Raw genomic sequence first — 20,005 nt, forward strand, 5'->3', positions numbered from 1 at the left:
TATTTTGACAACACTGCAGAAAGTAAATTTTTCTTTTTCTGTACACATAACGATGAATCCTTTAAATTATTTAAAATCATACTAAGCATCATTTTCTTACATAAATTAAAAGTATAGCAATTCTATCAAGGACTGGTCTTACTGTACTTCCACCCATCATCTCAAACTACCACTAGCTGGACCTGAATGCAAATGGCTTTGTTATCATAAATAAATATTTGCAGTAATGGATACACTGCTCTGCAGTAAACATTGTGCAGCTCCTCAGCGTCTGCTTTGCCGGTATCTGGAACGCAAACCTGCATACGGAACCACTTCCGAGTGGTGCTGGAAATCACAATACCCGCTGAAACAAACAGCGTCTTTCACGACAGTTAAAAGAGATATAAAATATGCTCATGGAAAAATACCCTACCCTCTAGAAAAGACGATAAATAACCCACCTGAGCCTCTCTGTGATCCCTTCCTTCTCTTTAAGGCCTTTTGTAAGATATCCTTCATGGTGACCTTCATACTGTCCACCTGAATAAGTGAGAATCCATGAGCAGCATTTCTGCAAGACAGATGCACATGCATTTTTACAAAATAATCATCATCAGGCAGCTCACTGCAATTTTTGTTACTTTGAAGCAAAGGACTTTTTAGGCACAACCATGAGCAACCTTGTGCTATAAAAGTTAAAAGGAGAAACTGAGCAAGCTCCCTTAGAAAGGCCGAGACAAAAACAGAGAAAATGGATGGAGATTCAAGGTGTGCAAGGATTTTCCTAATTTATTTTTGATCAATTTGTGTTCAGAATTTAAAAAGAAAAACGAGCAAATGTACCTGTGGAGCTCCTCAAGTACTCATTGTGAAGTGTCTGCTGGCATTTCTCTGTGCATACAAGAGAACCACTTGCAATTGCATTTTCATATGTGTCCCAATGGCAGATGTAACAAAATCATTAAGGAGAAGCAAAGAACAACCCTCAGAAAAATAACAGCAGCTTGTCAGTGCTATTAATGTAGAGCGTTATTTCAGATGTAAGTAATCGCTTTCTTTGGACACATTTGGTGAACTGATTGAAGGTTTAGGACAGGGGGTCGTGTCCCGGCATTGCCCGCAGGGGGGATGTTACGGGAGGCACCGCCAGACACTGAACGTGGCATCACTGGGGAAGCAGAGAGGTTGACAATATAACGGAAAAGATACTGGATTAATACATCAGGCAATTTTGCCCCTTAGACCTTGCAGTCAATCTCTGCTGGTGTCAGTAGATGTCACTGCAGTTAGCACGGAAACCCGAGAGCTGCTGGGCACCCACGGGAGAGATCTGCGCTGCACGGAGAAAACTGGATTGCAAAGCTATTTAGACAGGAGGAGGAGCTTTTTATCTGGCAACTGAGAATTTTAATCAGGGAGTAGAGCTCTATGTGAATATTGCAGCTGGAATATTTTTAAAAGCAACTGGCAGTCAAAAGCAATCCAAGCAACACAATTACAACATTAAAAGCAAGACCATTTACATGTCACTTCAAGACACAAACGCTGGGAATACAGTTTGAGTTCAGCTCACGGCAGATGCGGCACCCCCAGCCCGTGCTGTGACACGGCCCAGGTGAATAAATGCCGTCCCCGAGCCCCCAGCAGACACTGACCCTCTCCCTGTGTGACACGGTGGCCAGTGACCTCCCGCCTGGGCCCGCGGCGGCCCCAGCCACGGGGCGGCAGCTCCGCCACCCGCCGCCCCTCTGCCCGCCCGCCGCGCGGAGCTGCCGCGTCTCACCCGCCAAGCTGCTGCACCCAACGCCAGAGCGGCTGGAGTGGGCTGGAGAGACGGGCAAGGAACCCACCCGGGAGGTCGCTGCTGCAGCACCGAGGGCGACCAGGCCCGCAGGCCGGCGCACCAGAGGGGCCGGTTCTCAGCATCCCCGGGCCCAGCCCCACGGCACACAGCCCCACGAGTCACCGCTACTCAGCAGCGTTTCCCTCCCATCAGTCCTCAGTTAGTCTCATCTGAATTTCATCCTCACTTCCCTTTGTTCCTGGCAAAATGAAGCTGCCTAAAAGCCCCAAATTTATGTTCTCTAGAACATTTATTATTTATAACTCTATCTTACTTGTCTTCGATCCAAATATTCCCAGCCTTTTCATGCATCTACTTTTCTCCCCTCTATTTCTGCCCTGTGTTTAATACGGAAGAGGCAGAACGGAGCCCGCTGCTCCCGGTGAGGCGGTGCCACCCCGGGCAGCACAAGGCCTCGGGGTTGAGACCTTCGTGAGGCCTCCCCGGGGCGCAGATCCCCCCGACGCTGCTGCACGGCCTGGCGCCCGCACGGCCGCTCGCCCGGCCTCCCAAACCGACCTGCTAGCTGAATTCAGCAGAACTTCTTCAACCGAAAAACCTCTTACACAGTTATGCTATAATTACTAGGAGGAAACTACCTTCGCCCTTTTATTTCAATGACATGATGTTTGTCGATTAAGTGCTACAAGAAAAGCCTTGCACACTGAACCCAACCAGCGGAACCCCGATTCAAAAGGCATCTGGCACCTTCAGGCAATTCATATAACGTCTTGCAATACAGAAAGGCGGTTTCACAGAACTGCAACCAAAATACAGGAAAATAAATGCACCCGGGTGCATCTGGAACCTCCTGAAAATGAAAAATTGTCTTTCAATTTCTGACACTTCGGCTGCTAAAGAGCACATGCTGCTGTTGATCCTGCTCATGTTTCAGGCCAGCCCAACTCGGTCAATTCTTTCTGCTGAGCAGCTGGCCTGGGAGCTGTCACAGCCCCGCTCCTGACACGGCTCCTCACTCACGCCTGAGCCACGGCCATTCTTTGCCTCAGAAGCTGGATCTCAGCCCAGAACAACCTTTAAAAGTTTATTTTACTGATCAAAGCGAAATAAGAAAAACCTCTGTGTTTTACTATATTTAGTGTGCTACCCAGGCAGCGAGATTTTGGCAAGAGCAGTGAAATGTAAAGAGCACCCCACATTTGTAAACGTCTGGATATTTGCTCTGGGATCGAGCCAGAGGGTCTGGACGGCCCGTCCCAGCTCAGGGCACGACTGCCCGCGCTGCTCACCGAGCGCGCAGCGCTGACTCCCCCAGGACACCACAGAACCTCAACCACCACATTTTAGCACTCGGTAAATCCCCAAACCTGAGCCCATACCAAACAGACTGACATTGGGCCAGCCCAGGAGCCACCCCGGGACCCCGAAGCCCCGGGCCCCAGCCCCGGCGTGGCACAGCCCCGCGCAGCACTGCCGCACGACCCACGCGCCCCCTGCCAGCCCCCCGGCTCTGCCCGCATCGGTACCGTGCGCGGACTGGCCCCTCTCAACCCACTTCCAGCGTACTCTTCATTACAACTATAAATCACATGTTTTGGCTCACTCTGCTAACCTGTGATAACTTGAAGTCAACGCACTAGAAAACGGGACAGACAAGCAGATCCTATTCAATCAATTAAAACTGCTGCTTACAAATTGGAAGCCGAAGAAATTCCTTAGCTTGTATTTTCTGTCATTTTGCAAAAACATACCTGGGTGACAAGGTTAAATCAAGCAAAGGAAATCCCTGGCACTTATCATCCACAGGCATTACTGATAAATTGTGCAGTGGAGGAATAAAGGATTACCTTCTGTATTTTTTCATTACACTTTTCTTTTGTTACAGAATACATAAATCCATTGTGGCACAATGTAATATGTATCATCGTGCTACACCTGTGGACGTTTCATAACGGCTGCCATGTCTGTGCAGTCAGGAATGATAAGTGAACCACCCGTGAATGTTAATGATAGTGATCATTCTGCGGTAACTTGGCTTTCCATCTTCTTTTACAGCCCCGGCGCTGGAGCCAGGGTGGCAGGGTTCAGGGAGGAAAAAGCAAACAGCACAGAGGGGAGAGCTGCGCCGAGCGGTGCTGCGGGCTGGAAACGGGCAGGTCCTCTCCACGGGCTCCCTTGGAGCGACCAGATGAAACCCCAGCACTTAAAGGACAAAAGGCTTCTGCCCTGAATGAGGAACAAACTTTTCCAAAAGCTGCCTTTCCAATCTGGACCTTTTTTTTTTTTTTTTAAATCCTGAGGTAGAATTTATATTGCTTAAGAGTTTGACAAAAATAATGGTTGGCATGGTTGAAAGTGTCTGTGAATGACTAATAACAATTTCCTCTTGATCAACACAAAGTCAAAGTTAAGACAAAAACCCCAGCTGACGCAATACACTTAATTTAAGCTGGGTCATTTTTAAGAGAAAGTGCACAGTAATATGAAGCAGAATAACTATGCCAGCCACAATTTTTATCCTGAACCTAAATGATCTTGCTTTTGTGCCTCTCAGGATAGCCTTGGATAACTCTGTGCACTCTTGGATTTAACTGGCTGTATTTTCACACTACTATAGGCTATAACCGACATCTAACAATTCACCCTCCTGCTCTGACTCCTTTCTTGGGGTCCCGCCCCTCCCTGTTCACTATCCTGGCAGCCAACCTGCTTAACTCTGGAAACTACATTAGCTTTCTTATGTTTGAATTTTATTAATATTCTAAAATATATTTGTACATTACTTACGCCCATGTAAAAACTGATAGCAAGCCTTTTGGGGAGTGCTTCTATAATCTAAGTGAAAAACATATTTCAAAGCTTTGAATTGAATTTGCAAATGTAGTATGAAAGCCTTATATTTTAAAAGTGTTTCAAACCTTAATCTATCAGGTATAGCAGAAGTGCTGCTTTGAAAAATACATATATAATAGTCAAAGCAATCCAAACATAATATCAAAACAGAGCAGAGGAACTGTAAGCCAAATTTCCTCTTTGTGCCAACTGGCAGCTGAGCTACAACTCCTAGAAACACCAATAGATCGAGTATGTCAAGTTGTGATAATAACATTTCCAAGGGAAAGAACCCCCGTGACAGTACAGGTTTCCGTAAGCTGCCTGTGGGCACGGCCCACCCGGCAGCCGGCGTGCTCCGGAACGCCACGCCGTTTGCCGCCGGGCTGCGCGAGGCCGCGGCTGCCGCTGCACAAAGCGCCGCTTCCACAACCACCACAGCTCGCTAGACTAATGGGCACTGAGGAGCCAGAACGACTGCCCTCCGTCTTCTCCTTGTGTCACTTTGCCAGAGTCCTTGGAACTTGCCAAATTCGGTCATGCCTGCTTAGCTTGCTCGACTGATTGTGCCAGAAAAGAAAATAAGACACAGATGTATTTGAGCTCTTTGAGATGCCAGTAAGAGAGACAGCTAATGGCTTCATTTCGACCCTCCCCTACCAGCTGGGCACAGGTGGGGGGATAATGAGGTCCCTCTCCCTAATCAAACTCAATTATTTACTACTCTATATAGCCACAAAGACATTCACATTCAGCTCAGAATATAAAATGCACCGTGGGCTGATTCCAACCACCACCACTGGGTATTTATAACCAGCTCAAGTGGCTGAGAGTTTGCATTGGCAGCAGTTGAAGTGTATGAAGTTCTGGGCAAACTGTTTCTGCTCAAACATGTCCTGCTGAAACGGGGTCCCTGTGAGGTTCCGTAACTGCACAACGTCTGAAAACACATCCCATGGGCGGGACAGGTGAGAGCCGACGTGAACCACCACGCTTCAGCACGGAGCTCCGCAGAAGCATCAACTTTTCTCAACGGTGATTCAGTATTAATAAACATTACACAGCGGTAGCTGAAATACTTCAGCATAAGGAGGAAAAAAAAGAGATGCAACACATAAGACCACAATTACGTGCAGTAGTAGGATGACACGGAAGCAAGATGATGTAGAATTTAAAACAAATCCCTACAAAAATAAGACAGCACACACATTTAAACTCACAGTAGTAACAATCTTTTGATCAAGTGATGATCAAGTAATTCTCTATTCTAGGGGACACATTAAAAATGATAATTTAAATTGAATTATTTACGAATAACTATTCACATAGGAAGTACAAGAAATTTCAAACTAACACGTGGACAAACAAACCCTCTCAGAGAAGCACTGCTTCCTGTGATGCAGTTGTCCTATTTCTCATCAGCAGGACCTCCCAAGTTAGAAGGAAGGTCCTCACACGAGCACAAACTGTGTTAAGGCAAAATATTTGCCATTTCTTTTGCAGGATTGGCAGCTGGACCTTGATCCTGCTCCCAGCAGCCACCAGGGTCCCCGGGCTGCACACGGGAACACCGCTCCAAAACCTGCAGCCTCAGGTGTTCCCCGCGTTTAGATCCTAAACCCTACGTAGGTACCGAGTGCAGGCAACAGGGATTTGGGTAGCAGGCAGTTGAGAAAGACAGACTTCTAATAAACACTCACGATCCTTTTTGATTGCACGGAATTTACTACTTTGTCTATCAGGCTTTGAAAGAAGATTTTGAAGTCTCTCATATGTGGAACACCCAAACACCATGAGTACGCTTTTTTTTCTCTGCTAAAATTCAATACATTTTCCCAAAATAGTTTAAAAGTGACTAGCAAGATCAGTTCTTAATACCTGTCAAAAAGGGCTCTGGATATCCAACATGAATGACTTCATAATTTTAACTCTCTGAAGCTATTATATACATTATTTCATTTATTATTCAGAACAGATTTTTCATAAATAAGCAGCATGGCCGGAGCAAAACGAAGATTATGAGCTCATGGCTTGTGTAAATTCCAAATATTTCCTAGCAGCAGTGCAATAGTTCAATGTTCTCCACCCCCGTGTTCACGTCTGTAGTTTCAGACGCCCCGGGCTGGGCTCAGCCGAGCTGCTGCCGGCAGCGTCTACCCAGAGCGGGCACGGCTGCGCAGAACTGTCCGCACAGGCGGCCCCTCCGCGTCCTGCGTCCGGCTGCAGGACAGCAGAGCAGCGAACAGCGCGGGGCGGCAGGGCCGCGGCGTTTCCATACTCACATGCGCACGAAGAGCGACTGCTTGGCCGCCAGCCCGGGGGACGAATACTTCTCCACCAGCGCCAGGGTGCTGAAGCCAAACTTGTGAATGGGCTCGTTGGAGTCCAGCGGCGGAAAGTCCGTGTCCACCTCCCCGTCGTCCTCGGCGATGTGCAGGCAGTAGGCGTTGACGTTGTCGCTGAAACACAGAACAGGGTCACTCGGGAGGGGATCCAGGCGGCCGAGCCAGTTCAGCCCCGCAACACCAGCTGCTAAATGCTGTAGAAAACCCATCGGCAGACATGCCCGTCACAGGAGTAATACACTTAAAGGCCACTGACGGCATGTATTAATGTATAAATATGTCCCAACAAAGTCCTCACGTATCTTGCTACCACAACCACGGGGGAACAGGAGAAATCCCAAAACCTCAGAGCAAAGCTGTGAGTCCTCTCCATCATTAGCTGTACTGCAAGGAAAAGACTGACGGCGATTAAAATACACCAAAGTTATGAAAGTTTCATGACTGCATAAAGCTGGAAGCAATATTTCTCCATTTAGGAAAATATATTTCTTTATATGACCATTACATTCTAGAATTGAAGACGAACAAGCAGTGTCTATTTTCTCACAGAACAAGCAACTGAAAAGTTCACTGAACATACGCTTGAAAAGCCGAGGAGGCTCCTGGGCAGGTAAACAGCATAATAAACGACAGAAAAAGTAAAAAGTCTGTTCAACATAGTACCAATGACTAGTAGAAAAGCTGCCTTTTCTAAATATCTAAGAAGTCAGATCACTATTAATAAAACTAGTTGAAAATTGGTATAGACTAACACGCAGAACTAAATAACACAGAAAGCGTTAAAGAGTGTGAAGGAAACATGGAAGCAGAGTCTGAGCCCCTTTCTTCCAACAAACAAGAGCCCATAGGGAAATAACTACCTATATATAGCAAACAGTATTAATAATATTTTCCTAATGTTAAAATCTATTTCAAATGCTAATGTGCAAGCTACTGAGTTGAATAAGTGTTCTTATTGTAAATGTGCCACATTCAGGCACTTTCCACAGCCGTGAAGTGTGGCAGCAATGTTCATGTGGCAGCGTCTCTCTAAACTCTGCAGTTTAAATTTGGAGTTTTAATTGCATGATTGATGCTTAAATTAATTAATTGCAAAGTGTATGCTAATTGTTTAATTGGTCGCTTGATCTATATAGATCATTTTTTGAATTAAATGAGTTGATTTACAAAGTTTATTGATTGGATGTGACAATGAATTATTTCGCTGACTACCTGATTTGCAATTTTCTCAATTAATTCACAAACCTTTGGTTGCAACTGTGCTTTATTGAGAGTGCTCAGTCTAGGTGATCTATATGCATCTTGTCAAAACTAAGACATTTATTATATAAAACAGGTAATAATGATGCATTACTATTAATGTAAGCTGTAAATTTGCTAACAAAAAGGTAATGCAGCAGTGTTTGTCTCTATGAATTTTGGAAATTTTGCAATACTATTAAAGAAACTTTCATGAGTCTCTGGACTGTCATGAACAACTGGAACATTGCTGTAGAATTAATGTTTAACTTCTTCCAAGAGTGCTTAATTAACTGTTAGGGAAACGGGTGAGAAGTGGCGCTGGGGAGGGAATTCTGACAACCCAGGGCTCCCACACCCCGGCTGGTGTTTGCGGAAGGAGCTCAACAACAAGGCTGTGAATAACAACGGGAAATGCCTGGCAGGATTTTGGGGTCCTTCTCTTATTTGTTTAGATTTCTAGGAATACAGAGGCCAAGCTCTGCACGTGCCCCCTGCCCAGCTCAGCGTCACGCAGAGTCCCCCCCGCTGCGAGATGTCCCGGCGGAGCCGCCACCGTCACCGCCACCATGAGCGCCACGCTCTGCCCCGTGGTCTCACAGCGTTCCGTGTGCAGCCTGCTGCATGCTTACAGCTCTGTATAAAGAAAGCGAACATTTTCATTTGGTGCTGGAGGCATTTGCATAATTCTCATTAAAGCCGGAGGAACACGCAGACGTGCAGGCAACAGAACGCAGCCAGCATGGTCTCAGAGCAACCCCAGCGCCAAAAAAAGGGGGTGCTGACAACAACTTATCTGCCGCCGATGATACTGAAAATACCCAATGGCGGCTGAAAGCCATAAATTCAAGGGGTTACAAATATCTTCAAACATGGACTGGGTTCCTGAACACTACACAGAAAAAACAGGTCCAACGGGTAAAACCGTTCTGCATCTTGAACCCCCACAGGGTGAGATCCAAGTCCTGGACTTGAGGCTCCAAACTACAACATGCAAAGTCTTGAGAAACCGAGTTTACTATGGACAGGAAGTAAAAGTACAACTGCCAGACTGAACAACATTCCTAACTTCTAAAAATAGTAAGTTTATTTGAATTTTGCATCTCACTATTAATTTATTCCTAGAAAGGGATTTTGTTCATTTTTTGCAGGTGGAATCATTAGAGCACGTCTGTCGGGGCTTGGCGAGAGAATGGTCCAGTGGGTCATGACCAAAGCTCATATGTAAGAGGCCAAGAACAGGGTTGCTAACTCTGTTCCTCAGATCAAGACACTGAATAGAGACAAACATAATACAATTATAATAAAAAAAGGCAGCCTAACTGAATACAAAACGTTCTCAAAGCTGTCAACTAGTACTCATTCATTTCAGACTCTTACATTTCCTTTTAGGAAAAAGAATTAGGCAGTAATGTATTCTTTTCCTAAAGACAGAGGGGTTGTTTCTCTTAATTACAAAGCCTAACACCTCCTCGTTATTCTCCAGTTGTATTACTAGTAGGTATATTTGTCATTCTGCATGCATTGCATATGAGATTTGAAGCATTCTCTATATGTATTTCAGTGAAGTGTCACAATGATCTCAATTATTTCTTTTTATATTCTAAACTGACTAAATCAGGAACAAATAGCAAATGTAGAATGTGCAACCTACACAAGCTCTTTCCTTATTTGGAAATGATGAGAATTAGTCTACAGTTAAATCAGCCCTTGCTACAGGACAGGCAGTCAGCAATGCTAAAAAAAGAAGATGGAGACATGAGAAATAATTAAGAACTACACAAGAAAGCAAACTTCTTGTAATCTTGAGGCTCTGCCCCTTTCTCTGAGCTTTGGTACCCAGATTCGCAACTGCTGCTGTTAAGACTGTTCTTGGGAACGCAGGTCTCCATTATTTATCTGATTATTTTTGCCTTGAGATGTGATTACATCAGACGGCCCCCTTGGTGACGCCCGCCCTGTGGCACATCACAGCACCGCATCCTCCATCTCCTCTGGCCGCGGGCAGCGCTGGCTCCTGGAACACACGGCATCGGGCCCGAGCTGCGCTCTGCTCCTCGAACACGGACGTGGGTCAGAGACTGACATCAGTGCTGTCTGAATTGTTAACAGATAAGCTAATCGCACACAAAGGACACTTTTTTGAACTTATGATACAACGAACAGAAACTAATAACAGCAAATGAAATGGCACCATCTGCAAATCATTTTATATTTCTTCTTCGGTGTAAAAAAATGACAAACGGAAGTGTTTAACCTCTGAAACATCTGGTAGGTTTGTAGAGAAGAGCTAAGGGAAATCCTGCATCCAGGGCAACATCCATGAAGCCATTTCCAAGAGGGGCTGCTTTGCCGGGTCACCCTGCATCTGCAAACAGAACCCGAATCGGGGCGGTTCAGCCGCCCCCAGCACGTCCCCCCCGCTGCGCTATGAGAGGAGAGAACGGCTCCGAGTGCTCAAACACCTGTGGAAACGCTGCAAGAGCAAACCCTACAGTTCAGTACCAAAACTGAGCAACACCGCCAAAAATGATGGGACATCCAACAAAAAATGTCACCATGACACCAAAAGAGATAAGATTTGTATTATTTTTACATAGAGCCGTTTCAAATTATGATTTATTTACAGATCCATGGTTTCATGTGCTTATCATTATACAGTACCCGGTACTTTAATTGCAGGAGAAATGGATATGGATGCACGTGTACTGCTCAAAAGGAAACTGATAAACGTGTAGGTTCTCTAAGATCTATCTATAAAAACACTGACATGGAAATCCATCTCATTACACAAAAAGGCTGCAGAGGAGAAAATGAGAGTTCAAGATGTAGTAAAGAAAGAGCATTACTTCAGCTTGGGTTCCCGGCCCTCGCTCGTGTACTGCCAGCAGATGAGGCCGATCAGGTCGTGCACCTTGGCGTTCGCTATCGTCACCACTGTCATGGGCTGCAGCTTGTCCTGGCTCGTGTGCAGTGGGAGGTAGACATCAATTTTTTTGGTTGCCGTTGTACCAACGTGACCCTGTCGAGAAAATATATTTCATTAGAATGTATAAAAGAAGAAGTATTGCAGAGCTAATACAAAATCCAGTACGGATGGAACTCTTCTCAGTAGAAAGATTAAATACACTGCTACAACTTAAAATTGGAAGAAGCTTGAATGTTTAAATTCCGATTCTCTGACTGCTGTTTAATGTACCTGTAAAAATAATACGAAATGTTTGGCAATGATTTCACAGATTTCCATTAAAAGTCTGAAGTTCACTGCAAGATCACATGTTCTTGCAGGATTAAAAAAAAAAAAAGTATAAAAAAGGTGGGATGGGGGAAAGAGAACGGACAAGGCTACCTAAAAAAAGAAACGTCAAATGTACTGCAGCCAGGACTGCGTTTTCAAACCAGTCATCTTTTAAACAGACAAAAGATTGCACAGCCTGATCCCCTCTTCAACAGCACCCTGATGTAGCTATATACCGCATCTATCTCTGTATGTAATCGGCCTTGAGAGAAGAAAGTATTGCTTGAATTAATCACTTGGAATTCTAAGTAACAGAATAAAAGGATTCAATACTATAAATCTATGATGAGAGCATAAACCAGGAAGTTAAATGCCATGTGCTAATTTCAACATATTGTTAAAAACCATTTGAGCCTTTGGTGTGATTATGAATTAGAGAAATAATAGGAATTGAAAGATTAAAGTTATTCATACTAGCATAGCTAAAAGTATTATTAAAATCCATCCAAATATAATGAATTTGTTTTTTAAGAAAGCATGTTCATAGTGCAGCTACCTCCCCTTCCCCTGTTTTTAAGGCGAGAGGGAATCAGGGTTTCTAAAAGGAAATGTTATATTCGGGACAGAACACTGGACATTCCATCACCTCGTCTGGATAAGCCCGAACCAGCCTCCGCATGATCCCCCGAGATCCCAGCCGCAGCACGACCTCACCTCTCCAGAGAAATCACCAGCACCACACAGCGACAGCGCTAAAAGACGCGGGATTAAGGAACTGGGCTGGCCCGGGCAGGGGCTCCCCAGCGTCCCAGGGCAGGGGCCGCGAGCGCCGCTTGTGCTGCCGACACCAGCGCCAACCCAGACCTGCTGCTTCAACTCCATTTGCACGTGAACGAGGAAACAGCAGTTATCATGGAAATTAATGTGACTCCTTGGCATGCTAAGCTGGTCACATATTTAAACCCAAGGATGGCAGAATCCTAAGTGATGCTTAGTCCTGCTAATAGAAAACTCAAGAAAAATGGACCACTAGATGTGGGACTCGAAGCCAAGGTTACAACCGACATACGCAGCATCAAACCAGGGAAGGGACACACGTGCCAAGAGCTGTAACTAATCACCAAAAGGATCAGATTATCCCATTAGCCGCTACTACAAGTACTGACTGATAAGCTCGTAACCCAACAAACACATGTATTTACACACTGAACGCCTCCTCGGGACTGATCTTACAACCGTCACAAACAGCAGGGAAATGTCCCTGTGCCACCTTTCACATGGCTTCTCTTTGGTCCTCGCCCCGCGCTGTGCTGGTGCTTTGTGGCTGCTGCTTTCCAAATCAATTCCTAGTCGCTCTTCCCCATCTCCATCCCTCTATCTCCTCCAGCCTGTTTCTACCATCTCACTTGCCCAAGCTCCCTGGGTCAGGAGCTGTGGGCGGTGGGACGAACAAAAGGGCTCTAACGTCTCGAGCGCCGCTGATGGGTTTTACACGGCGCCTGCGGTCGGTGCGTCAGGGAACCGTCCAGAACCAGCTTACACACACTACGGGAACCATAACTGCTCTTCTCTTCAAACCAAAAACTGTATTCCAACTGTGAACGCCGAGGAGAGCCAGAAGATAAAGTACAGTTACCTGTATTCAAAAAGGCAGCATCAAACTTTATTAATAGATCCTGTATAAAATTCAATGGAAAATCTATTCAGGGCCAAGGGCCTTACCATTCGGAGTTTCCTTAATAGCCTCCAATAAATCTGGGAAGCATAAAGGGGCTGTTAAATTAACATTTTCCTGATCTGTCACCTGTGGCATAGTTAATTTGTCAAAAAATTCTTTTAGCTTGTCACTGGACACTGTATATTCTGATAAATGAAGTCTGGAATAAAATTGACAAAATATCTCGTTAATTTTCTAGGAAATCACAAATCTGATTCCATTAAGCTTTTATTGTTAGAAATGTTATATTCCACCAGTCCTTTAAGGAAGCGAGGAGTAACTGGATACACAGAAAACATATAATAAATCATAGAAAATTTTCTTACTATTTTTATTAATGGAGTCTTTTAAGGCTACCTAGTGCTCTCCTACAGTCTGAGCCTATGAAAACTTCCCTTTGCTATTTCTATAGCATTTTCATCTCAGGCAAAGCAAAGATGTTTCATCATCTGCCATTCACTGGAGGGGACTGTGCAGCACACACAGGCTGGAAGAGCCAAAATCCAGAGAAGCAACTTCCCGAGTTATGGCTGATGCGGCGTGCGCAGAAACAGAACACCGCGCTGCTCCGGATTCCTGTTCGCTCTGTCCCTGCCAGCAGAATTCTTCCTGGTTGGCACGTTGCAGTTCTTTGGCAAATCCTTGTCTGCTGCTGTTCAAGAGCTCGACTTGATATTGCTGAAATGTACAGTCTGCTGAATTCTTTCTGCTTTCTATTTTTTCTAATTTAAATGAACCAGATCAATGTATACTTACACACTTTGATAATAAGCAGCAGCTAAGCTTAGAAGAGTTATTCTCATTAATAAACAGATTTCTTCTGAAAGAACAACGTGGTCTCTCAGACCACTGCTCCTGGGAATCCACGCTTCCCATTGCCAGCCACAAACCAGTACAGCGATGTTGGTGGGGATATAACAACAGGAGCTGGGCTAATTACAAGAACATAAGCAGCACCAACAGCACGTACGTATGTTGCTGGTACTTCCAGACAAGAGTATGAGTGAGGGACAGGACAGGCAAATGAACTCAAATCTTCATGAATCTTGTAGGACTGTATTGGGAGCTGTGCTGTTTAATTCTATAAATACTGGTTACTACAACTATGACAAGAAAACTGCATATAGAATGATCTTCACTGGCTACGTATAATTTTCGAAATATCTGTATCGTTAAATAATGTTCTGTAATATTAATAAGCTTTAAATATAAACACAGTATTAAAAAAAAAAATTAAACTCTATCAATTCTTTCAACACAACAAGTCTTTCTGAGATTTAAAATCAACTTTTAGTTCAAGTCCCGGAGGAAACGCCTCCCCCCAGCGCCAGCTGTGACTGCGCTGCGCAGGGCCGGGTGCGTGCCCGCCTCTCCGCGCCCGCCTCTCCGCGCCCGCGCCGCTGCGAACTGCGGGGCAACGCGCACACCCTGGCCAGAAACATCACCCGCACAGAACCCATTCATCTTCAGCAGGAATAATTCACTGCATCTTCCTGTACTATAGAGTTCTGTGACTAAATGTTATATCACTTTAAGATTAGATGTTCTAATGATATAATGCAAAGATTTTACTGAATCGTTATTTAGTAGGAGTCATAAAACCCTCTTAATATTAATCTTTCATGCACATCTAGTTTATCCAAAGTTAGCATTTAATTAGATGGCCTTGGCACGAATGAGCTTACTACTTTATTTGCTCAATCAGTATATGTCTCTTCGGTAATTATAATTAATTCAAGTCATTGACTCACCTCCCAGCAAACAATGCTAAACATTACACAAAATGGAAAGAAACGCTTATGCTTTTCCAAATGTAAAATTTCTTCTCACTTTTAAACTCAGTGAAATGTTTTTTGTTTTAGGTGACAGGGTATTTAATGTACTACGTGATCCAGCAATCACCTCCTAAACATAACTCACTGACATACGTATATAAACAACATATAGAAAATAGATGAAGGGGAAAAAATTGAACTATATTAACTCAGCATTTACAACACAAACAAAAGTTCTAACAGATTAGAGCACAGATGTTTATGGCAATACAAAGGACTATATTGTTCTAAGACGACCATTGAAAAGCATCATTTTCTAAGCTCTTGACTTTAAAAAAAAAATTTAGTGCAATTATTTCTTCATCCAAAATAAGTGAGAATGAAACAGTCATGTTCACTCGTAAACAAAATGGCTTTTGAGGGGCTGAGTAGAAAAAGAAGGGTTATCAAAAAAAACCCTCTATTTTTTTTTTAGTCTAAATGATCAAATACCTTAAAATCTTTCAGTAAGCACGTGGCACAAACCCTCCTCGGGCAGTGCACCATAACGACACACCGGCACGTGGTCCTGAGCGGACACGCAGCAAAGGCACGACGGACACGTTCATCAGGCTCATACCTGAGACCCTCACCCCTCGGCAGTGACACATGCAGCTGCAACCAGCAGATTTTGGTGGGGTGAGCAGAACAGCATCTAACATAATATGATAGTTAAATATCGATAACATAGTGTGTTCAATTTATGTGCATGGCATTAGAGCAGATCTGGGGAAAATGTCCATTCAGTCGCATGTGACATCAGTCCTCAGAGATATCAATACGATGTGCGATATCAATGTGATATCAATACTCAGAGGCATCCTGCAAAGTCTTAGTGTCAATATGAAAATCCAGGGTAGCTCTATCCCTGGTGTTCTCCAATGCACCATACCCTACTATGGTGAAACAAGAAAGGTATTTATTTCAGCAGGTGGCTAACCTTGCTGGTTTTCACTACTACAGCCCTATGACCACTGTGTTATTCCCAAGTCCTCTGTGGAAATGCGCTGGTGAGGTCGCTGGGACAGGACCCGCCGCCGGGGCAGGTTCCAGGCGGCGTCTGGCACGCTGGCCGGTCCCACCGGTGTTGGTGACGCCTCCGCGTTCCTCTCTGAGGGGCGATTCTCCTTTGTACCATCCTAGCGGGTGCTGCAGAGTTAGCACATCACAGTGTAAAATTCCATTAACATTGCTAAATACTTAATTTATCTTATTCACACTGTCACTATTCATAAAAATTTAACTCAGTAATTTCCTGTTACACAAAGCATAGCAAAGTATGAATATTTAACTACAAGGTAAAAACCACACTATTATTTTTTATTCTAAATTGTTGACTTCACTTAGCATGTCTGCTTTGTACAGCACCACCCTATTTTTCAATTAAAGGTCCAGATGTTTCAAAGGCTCCAGTAGGCAGCAGCAGTTATGAGCAATGCGTTATCTGCATCGCAATGATCACTACAACATCAGCTCCAGGCTGCATTAACATACTCATGTTTTATTCCAGCCCCTCCTAATGTACCAGTTAATTATACAACACACAGCTGAGAAACACAACCTCCCGCGCTGGACAGGCTCCTTCCACCTGCCACGGAGCGGGTCTGACACGCACCTCGAACTGCCCTTTGCACGCAGAACCACGGTCACGGATCCCAAATTACTGCCTGTTCCTTCTTGGCATTCACTCCCACAATTACTAAAACTATGTAAGTCCTGAGCAAAGAATAAGACTTACAATTCTTGTAACAGCATATTTCACATATTAACACATTCATTCATACAACTCCTTTTAAATCAAAAAATGTTTTACTTAAAGCGGTATGAATATGATTTCTTGTCAGTACTTTTTTCTGACAAATCTTACTTGGAAGGGAGGGAGAAACCCTGAGCCTGTTCCTTTGGCAGCCCAGGCCTGGTTTAGGTCGGTGCAGGCGTCGGGTTTAGGACGAATGGCTCCAGACCATCTATGATCCCCCGGCCCCACACACATTTCCCAGGCCAGCAGCTCAGCCCCCCCACGGCACTGGGAGAGGATGTCCTGGTGCTGCCCAGAAAACCGGGCGCCAAGCTCACCGTAACGGCAAACCGGGTGCTGAGCTCACCGTGACGGCAAGCCGGGCACCGAGCTCACCGCGACGGCAAACCGGGCACCGAGCTCACCGCGACGGCAAACCAGAGCTGTTCACCTCCACTATTGCTGCTGGAGAATGAAAACACGCATCCAGATTTATCAAATTACAATGGCTATAGCTGCAACAAAAAGGCATTCATTACACAAAACTATCCTTAGTTTCCACAGAGTGGCCTACTTTAGAAGAATTATTTATATTTTACTTAGTAATAAACACTACAATTTTATACTGAGGAATAGAGTTATTCTTTGTAATAACAAAATGCAACCAAACTTATAATTAAACCTACACCATAAACAGTACTTGTACGTTAAGAAATATGCCACGATACATTTTAATGAACAGATGCTATACAAGAGATAAATGTTTTCAGAAATATTCAATCCTTAGACAGATCAGGCTCTAATCCTATGCTTGTGTTGCACAAAGCAGACAGCTCAAGTTCCTCGAGGACATTAGCCAACCTTAGGTGGAACATTTTTAATACATCACTGTGTCACTTTTTAATGTGCCACAATCTATTAACCACATGGCAAACTAACAGGGATTTTTAAAATATGGGTTTTATAGCTTTGTGCTGGTGATTAATTAAATAAATAGCCAGCGTTTCACAAATCATCCCTCTAATTAGTCTAACCCAGACACTTTGCATTCACTGGCATCGTTGCCATCTGAAGCTCACAGAAGGGCAGTGGCGGGACAAGGCGGTGGCTACGCCTGCCGAGCACACCGGCATCGGCACCACAGCCCAGCACCGCGGCCCCGGCACCGCAGCCCCGGCACCGCGGCCCTGGCTGGCACCACGGCCCCGGTTGGCACCGCGCTCAGGCACCGCGGCCCCGGCTGGCACCGCGCTCAGGCACCGCGGCCCCGGGCAGAGGCCCCGGCCGCGCAGGTGCTGCCGTCAGCTGGAATGTGACTCCAGCTGCTTGGGAAAGATGTTCTGTGTAATTATTCTCTCTCATGCAGAAGGAAGCAATCGAGGTAACAAAGAAAACAGAGCTGTACCTGGAATTTGACCTGAAGGAGCAAAGTTGTACCTTGCAGAAAATGAACAAATAATAAAGGCAGATACTAGAAAAAATTTATGAGCCAAATGATACATTTTCTGTCAAAACATTTCAAAGTTGAAGCTACAACTAATTACATGCAGTCCATTCAAAGAAGCCATGCAAGTCTTATCATTAAAATGACTCAATTATCCTAAAAAGAAAGAGAAAATCATCTGTAAAACCTGCCTGAAATCTCATCATTTTTACTGTGCCTATGCAGACAGATCATCTCCCCCAGAGCTCAAATTAAACTCTTAATAGTGAATATGTTCAAGTTTTACTACAGGATTTTCTCCAGATTGTTATTAACTGGATTTTCCTACCTGGGAAGGTTTTTATATGGAAATATGTTCTGCAGTGTTTGGTGACACTATCACAACAGCTTCTTCCCCTCTCAATTTAAAATCCACCAGAGACAGAAGACGCTGCAGCAGCCAGGCTGCTCACCCAGCTGACTTCTGCCTCGGCATCGGCCGCTGAACCTGCCCCTCAAACCAAAGGCTCCTTATCCTCGGCGTGGTATCTGCAGCATTCGGGGTGCTCCAACAACACGTCCCACCCGCCTGGCCGGGGAAGGCGCCGGGGGCGGCACGGGATTAAACACGCAGCCGTGAGAAAATGATCTGTGATAAGTAATCCAGGGCTGCTTACGCCAAGAAAAATTACGTAGAACTTGATTTGGTTATATTAGTTGTCAGTGAGGCATGTTTATTTAATCAAACTAAATTTAAACAATTGCACTCCCAGCAATATGGTCGAAGTTTCTGCAGTTCAAAAACTGATTAACAAAAGAATAAATGCCCATGTCCTCTGTTAAATAAAACTACTTGCTCTTCAAAAAGAACAGCATCCAGTTCCTAGAAAAATCCTAAATGCTCGTCAGTGAGAGATGTCTCAGCGTCTCCTTCCCTGCGGAACCTTACACGGGAAAAACAAGACCATTATATTGTCTTTATTAATTCTGAGTGGGGAATATTTAATAGCATCTTAAATAAATACATAAAAAATTAAGAAAATCTAAATTGTTTTATTCTTGTTTCCGTTGTCAATTACCACTCCATTCACATTTAACGTTTAACTACAAAACCAGAATTCTTTGGTTATCGATATTATGGTGCTTGAACAGACCTAGAAAAGAGTCATTACCCTGTAATTAGTGCCAATGCTTTAACATTATTTTTCAAGTTCAGAGGTCACAGTAAAGGCACAGTCTAAAAGACAGTCCTCCGAACAATTAAAAAAGTACTTATCTCCCTCAGAATGTTTTCTCCCAAAGAACATGTTGAATACACATATCCAATCCTCTTGCAAACAGCAGACATTAAAAACAATTGCTAATAAAACATGTCCATATTTCTTGGCCTTTAAGAACCTTAACTTGTGAACACGTTTTTCATTTGTTTGATCTGTAATTAAGGGAAAGATGACATTAGTAAATTGATAAAAATCAATTACACAGAATAAAATGCGATATGATTCAGCCAAAAGATTAACAAGTGCATTATAAAAACTATTTTAAAATTCTGATCTGATCTCAAGAGATTTTAAGTGCCGTTTATTTTAATCAAATCGACCAGCAGCCCCTCTAAGATCACTCAACGGCATCTTCAGTACGGCATCAGCATCTGCATGTTCATATTCTTCTTTCAAAACTCGGAAGCATCTCTGGGTCCATCTCTGGGTCCCTCTCCTTGCCCCATCACAGTACGGAGAAGAGCAAAGCGAATTACGTCCTCACGCGCAGCACAGCAAATCAGTTAAATTACACCTGTATTTCACCAAAGTTGTACGGAGTGCAAACAACATTACTAACTTTTCTAATTTCATACTCTAGTACTCCTAAGTAA

General features: G+C 44.2%; 1 protein-coding gene across 2 annotated transcripts in view; it reads right to left on the reverse strand.

Annotated features, from left to right (window-relative positions):
- MAPKAP1 (MAPK associated protein 1) overlaps positions 1-20,005 on the reverse strand; it is an 82,530-nt gene that overhangs the window by 39,318 nt on the left and 23,207 nt on the right. For both annotated transcript variants that reach the window (XM_065648524.1, XM_065648523.1), the window contains exons 5-7: positions 11,052-11,224; positions 6,901-7,077; positions 444-553 (exon numbers count right to left, since the gene is read on the reverse strand). In XM_065648524.1, the coding sequence (XP_065504596.1) occupies positions 444-553; positions 6,901-7,077; positions 11,052-11,224 (460 nt within the window). The remainder of the gene's footprint in view (positions 1-443; positions 554-6,900; positions 7,078-11,051; positions 11,225-20,005) is intronic.

Source organism: Caloenas nicobarica, chromosome 19 (genome assembly GCF_036013445.1).
Source record: "Caloenas nicobarica isolate bCalNic1 chromosome 19, bCalNic1.hap1, whole genome shotgun sequence".
Taxonomy (NCBI): domain Eukaryota; kingdom Metazoa; phylum Chordata; class Aves; order Columbiformes; family Columbidae; genus Caloenas; species Caloenas nicobarica.